This window comes from Priapulus caudatus, unplaced genomic scaffold (genome assembly GCF_000485595.1).
Source record: "Priapulus caudatus unplaced genomic scaffold, Priapulus_caudatus-5.0.1 Scaffold617, whole genome shotgun sequence".
Lineage (NCBI taxonomy): Eukaryota > Metazoa > Priapulida > Priapulimorpha > Priapulimorphida > Priapulidae > Priapulus > Priapulus caudatus.
In genome coordinates, this window is record NW_014577678.1 from 226,467 (window position 1) to 231,585 (window position 5,119).

Consider the following 5,119-nt stretch of genomic DNA (forward strand, 5'->3'; position numbering starts at 1 on the left):
CGTATATATAGTAAGGCAGGTGATGATGGCCTCATAGAGTCGTATGTCCCAGTGCGTACTTAATCGTAGGATACACCAGGGTACTGTTCCGATTAGTATCCGAGAAGCGCTTCACCCTGGTAAACTTATTTATATTATACAGTTAGGGTTAAAAGTGTTAGGAGTTGAGGGTTAGGGCCAGTAGCGTACTGATCGGTAGGATCATACATCAGGCAGCTCACAGTTCATATTTCGTGGGATAGGCCGGAAGGTACGGTCCGGAATATTAGATGAGTACGGCAGGACCGTTTGCGGCGCGAGTGTATATTCGAACCGTACGGGTAGTCGCGGTAACCTCGATTAGTTCTAGCCCTGGGGACATAGACCTCTTCAGCTATGTTACTAGAGCTGCAGTACGGCGCATGTGTAAGGGGTGTGGATGATGGCAGTTGATAGATATTAGTATAATGGTTGGCACCTTGGGTTTAGGAACAATTTGTACGGCTGCTCGTGATGCTATGAGCAGACGAGTGAGATGGCGGTAGGTGCTCTTATATATCTCGTGCATTATATAGTTATAGTGTCTGTGAGTGTTGAGAATTGTTTTGAAGGTCCATTGTGTTGTGCGCCGCCTGTTGAGTGTTAAAGTGGAGAAGGCAGACAATGGAGAGTCGAGAAAAGAGAGAGGCGTGCTGGTTGAGAAAGATCATGCCGAGAAGAATGTACATGATGAGTAAGCAGAGCGGGTGTGAGAGAGGAGATTTGGGAGAAAACGGAGAGAGAAGAGAATGAGAGAGAGGATTGGAGCCGTACGCAGCTCTAGCACTATAGCCCCTTGTTGCCCCAGGGGGCGACAAGTCCTATAGCACTAGAGCTAAGCAGCACGCAACTCGAACCCCTCCACACCCACTACCTCCTAATCGCTTCCGGTTGTCGTACTCCCTCAATCTTGAGCGATAATTCGGGCCTGATTCTAAGGCTTTCGACGAGAATTCGGGGGTATTTTCGTAAGAGAATTCCCGTTATTTACGGTCGAGGAAGAAATCGAGTGACACCCAGCCCCCCCCCCCCCCGGACACCACGTGTCTACCTCACAAACATTCTAAGCTGACGAGTAGGGGGCCGTCACCATGGCAACGCGAGCAGACGCGCTCTACCTCATGGCGGCCATGTTTGTCCGTGTAGGTGCGCCAGTCGCGGCCGTTAACGCTGTAAAGTAACAGGTACTGCGACAGCCACCCGCCCTGGCGGTGCGTGCTGCCCTGCGTGGCTACGGCAGTGACCAGGTAGGTCTTAGTCGTCGGGTCCATGTAACCCAGGTCAACCTGGAGGTGCTGCTCCCCATCGCTATATTTCGGCGTCCAGTCTCCTGTACATAAGATGTAGGATCAAAAGTCTGACACGTAACGATACAGATCTCTACCTACGCTCTAGTCCAGGCGTTCTTAACCTGTGGTCCATGGACCCCTTTGGATGGTGGTTCCCCTGGAATTTTTTGATGGTTTTCCCTTGGTCCGTGGATGGGCTTCAGGGGGTCCGTGAACCCCATTGTATGCAGAATTGTGTGTTTATGTGCTTATGGGCATTTTACTAGGGAGGGGTTCGTAGATTTCGCCAGATTCTCAAAGAGGTCCATGACTCAAACCACTGCGGGCCTAGCCCGACCAATCAGCCAACTCTTAGCAAGAAAAAAGATATAAACCTAACAGCAAAACACAAGAACGGTTCTATAGATTCCGACGCGCGTTCGGTTACGCGAACCGCTGCGCGGCGCGTTAGTTCCGCCCGCGCACACCGGGTGGCGCCACCGGCAGCGAGGCTTACCGTGTCGGTGGTTGAGCCTGGCAAACTTTGGCGACCTCTGTTCGGATGCGGAAGAGGAGGCTGTGATAGAGCTGTCCGGGATGCCAGAGGATTCCATACCCAGAGCTTCCTGGCACGGCTCTGTAACACAGCGAAACGACACATTATGGCACAGACTGCAACTGTTTATTACAAGCTGGTAAAGGATTCATTCCATACGCAGAGCCTTCTGACACGGCCCTGTAACACAGCAAAAGACATTGTATGGCACAGACTGAAACTGTTTATTACAAGTTGGTAAACGATTCCATACTCAGAGCCTCCTGACACGGCTCTAAGTGTACCAAACTTGTACTACAGAAGTGTACCCTAACCCTAGCCCTAACCCTAACCCTAAACATACCTCATATAAAAATATAAACATAATACTAAACAACCTAAAACTACCTCGAGTACATATCTGTAGTACCTGATACGACAACGACCCCATCTGCGTCAGTTACGCCAAGCTACAATGTTAAGCCGACCCGGACTCGTTGCTGACTGACACTAGTACTGGTGGTTACTGCGAGTGTTCTACGTCTAGTTTTACGTCTTAATCCCTCAGTGGTTCAATTGCACCCACCCCCAATTACTGGAGACGGGCCTGGTATTTTTGGTGGTCTTCCGGAGCCACGACCGCCTAGGTTATTATATGAAGGATGCGATACCGTCTACGCGGCACTAAGAGAAGCCCCTGACACGAACATTCAACAAGCTAACAAACCAACTACGCTATACACGCACGCACACACGCACGCACGCGCGCGCGCACACGCACAAACACACACGCACACGCACACGCCCACGCACACGCACACGCACACGCACACACACACACATATATATATATCAATAAATATATAAATATAATATTCATACATATGACTAGGGTGACATGTAACTGAAGCTTAACCTATTATATAAGCTAGGCGGTGACATTTGACGCGTTATTTGCAGCATAATATCATATCACATATAGTGTATGGGGGGCTTCGCTACGCACACACGGTGAAAATTCAAACGCGTAAATAATCAGTGGCCATATAAGGTCGAGCATGCAGACACAACACCAACAACTAGAGGGCGCTACATCGTGCACAGACACATGCATGCAGACGTGCGTCGGACGGAGGAGCTGGGGACGGTAGAGGGCGCGAGCGACGACGCGCGGACGCGTTTCACCTGCGCTTGACCGCTGGCGACTCTGTAGGGACGGAATCGCTTGCCGCCGTCGCTGTAGTGCAGCTCGTACTGCGACACCCAGCCGCCCGCGTCCTTGCTACCCTGCGTGGCGACGCCCAGCACGTTCCTCGTCGCTCCCAGGTCCACCTCGACGTACTGGTGCAGCGTGCTTCGCTTGGGCTGCCAGGCTAGCGTCGAGGAAGCAGGGTGCAGACGAGAGGAGGTTAGTTTTGTGAGACGGTGTTTGTTGTCGCCCGACGACGGGTTGGACTTTTCTAGACGACCGCGTCTGATGATTGCAGTGACAACAGTAGCGAGAGCGCTAGTCGTTTGTGTGTGTGTGTGTGTGTGTGTGTGTGTGTGTGTGTGTGTGTGGTGGTGTGTGTTGTGTGTGTGTGGTGAGTGTGTGTGTGTGTGAGTGTGTGTGTGTGTGTGAGTGTGTGTGTGAGTGAGCGGCGAGGAAGAGAAAGAAGGAAAGAGAGGGGGAGAAAACGAGGAGAGAGAAAGAGAGGGGAGAGAGAGAAAGGAGAGAAAGAGATGAGAGAGAGAGGGCGAGGCGAACAAAAGTGAGTGAAAGAGACGAGCGAGAGAAGAGAGAGAGAGGAGCGGCGAGTGAGAGAGAGAGAGAGAGAAGGGGCGAGTGAGACGAGAGATAGAGAGAGGCGAGCGAGAAGAAGAGAGAGAAGAGAGAGAGAGAGAGAGAGAGAGAGAGAGAAGAGAGAGAGAGAGAGAGAGAGAGAGAGAGTGCAGAGAAATAGTTTTCCGTTCGATAACGCAAGGACGCTAAAATCGTTACCGCATCCAGTCTCAGACGCTCTACTCTCTCTCTCTCTCTCTTTCTCTCTCTCCTCTCTCTCCTCTCTCTCTCTCTCTGCTCTCTCTCGTGTTGTTGTCACTGCAATAACACGCGCGACAGAAGGAACGACCAGCATCCACCACACCAGTTAGCACCAACCAACAAAACAACAAACTACGCTCACGTAATCAGGAACACGTAATAACGTCACGTAATCAGGAACACGTAATAACACGCCACATAATGACAGGAGTTAGACGACAACAGAACATCATGTCATAATTCTCTACATCATTATGGAGCCTTTCGGCTTCTGTTATGCTATTCTGTTTTATAAAATTACTTGTGATTTCGTAATAATAACAGACGGGAGGGAGAACATTTCGATGTAATTAGAAACCCAAGCGTTCTGTTATTCGCTGAGCAACGTTGTCATTGCAATTACCGTGTAATAATAATAACAGACAGAGTACGACAACTTATCTACATCATTATAGTTTCACGTCCTGTCACTATCTCACTCCTGCCAACAGTGATTTATACGCACCTCCCGACCACATCACGAGATAGAAACATCTTCTCTCTCCCTGTAAGAGTAGCAGGTTAGTTATCCGAGCACGAGTGCACCACGGCGGCGGCCACAGGCACTTGGAGCGTTTCAATAAAATAATAATGCCTAAATAAATACGAAATCTATTTACTACCAAGTCTTAATGTTTCTCTACTCTCTTTCGCCTATTATTGCCAGACAATTTCTGTAAATCCGTGCAAATGCTCCTCTGCAACACACATGTACACCGCGCGCACTCTAATATATATATGTGTCAGTGTGCGGCAGCGTGCGCGCGGTGTACATGTGTTTCAGAGAGAATTTGCACGGGAGATTTACAGGAAATTGTCGGCAATAATAGGCGAAAGAGAGTAGAGAAACATTAAACTTTGGTAGTAATAGATTTCGTATTTATTTAGCATTATATTTTATTGAAACGACCTCCAAATGCCTGTGGGCGTGGTGGGCGGGGCGCGAAATTTTTTTTCCCACGAGAGTTCCGGACCACCACAGATTAGTGTTTTGAATATATGGTGTCTATATAAGACGAACCTGGTTGGATTATAGTTAGTGTTAGGTTAGGGTTCGGGTTAGGTTTAGGGTTAGGGTTAGGGTGTATAAATTTTACATTGTTGCTTCGAGAAGTCGAGTGAAATGGAGTGCGCTGATTGGCTGGGGTCCGGAACTCTCGTGGGAAAAAAAATTTCGCGGGCGGGGCGGCAAGACTTCACACGGAATGTCCTGATTGTCACTGGCCTCCCCGTCTC

At 49.4% G+C, this 5,119-nt stretch overlaps 1 protein-coding gene across 1 annotated transcript in view; it reads right to left on the minus strand.

Moving 5' to 3' along the window:
• LOC106812186 (neurexin-4-like) overlaps positions 1-3,295 on the minus strand; it is a gene marked incomplete at its 5' end in the record, with an annotated part of 50,263 nt that extends 46,968 nt beyond the window's left edge. Inside the window, 3 exons of the mRNA XM_014816009.1 lie at positions 1,137-1,348; positions 1,804-1,923; positions 2,946-3,295. Of these exons, the coding sequence (XP_014671495.1) occupies positions 1,137-1,348; positions 1,804-1,923; positions 2,946-3,295 (682 nt within the window). The remainder of the gene's footprint in view (positions 1-1,136; positions 1,349-1,803; positions 1,924-2,945) is intronic.
• Between the last annotated feature and the right edge of the window lie 1,824 nt (positions 3,296-5,119).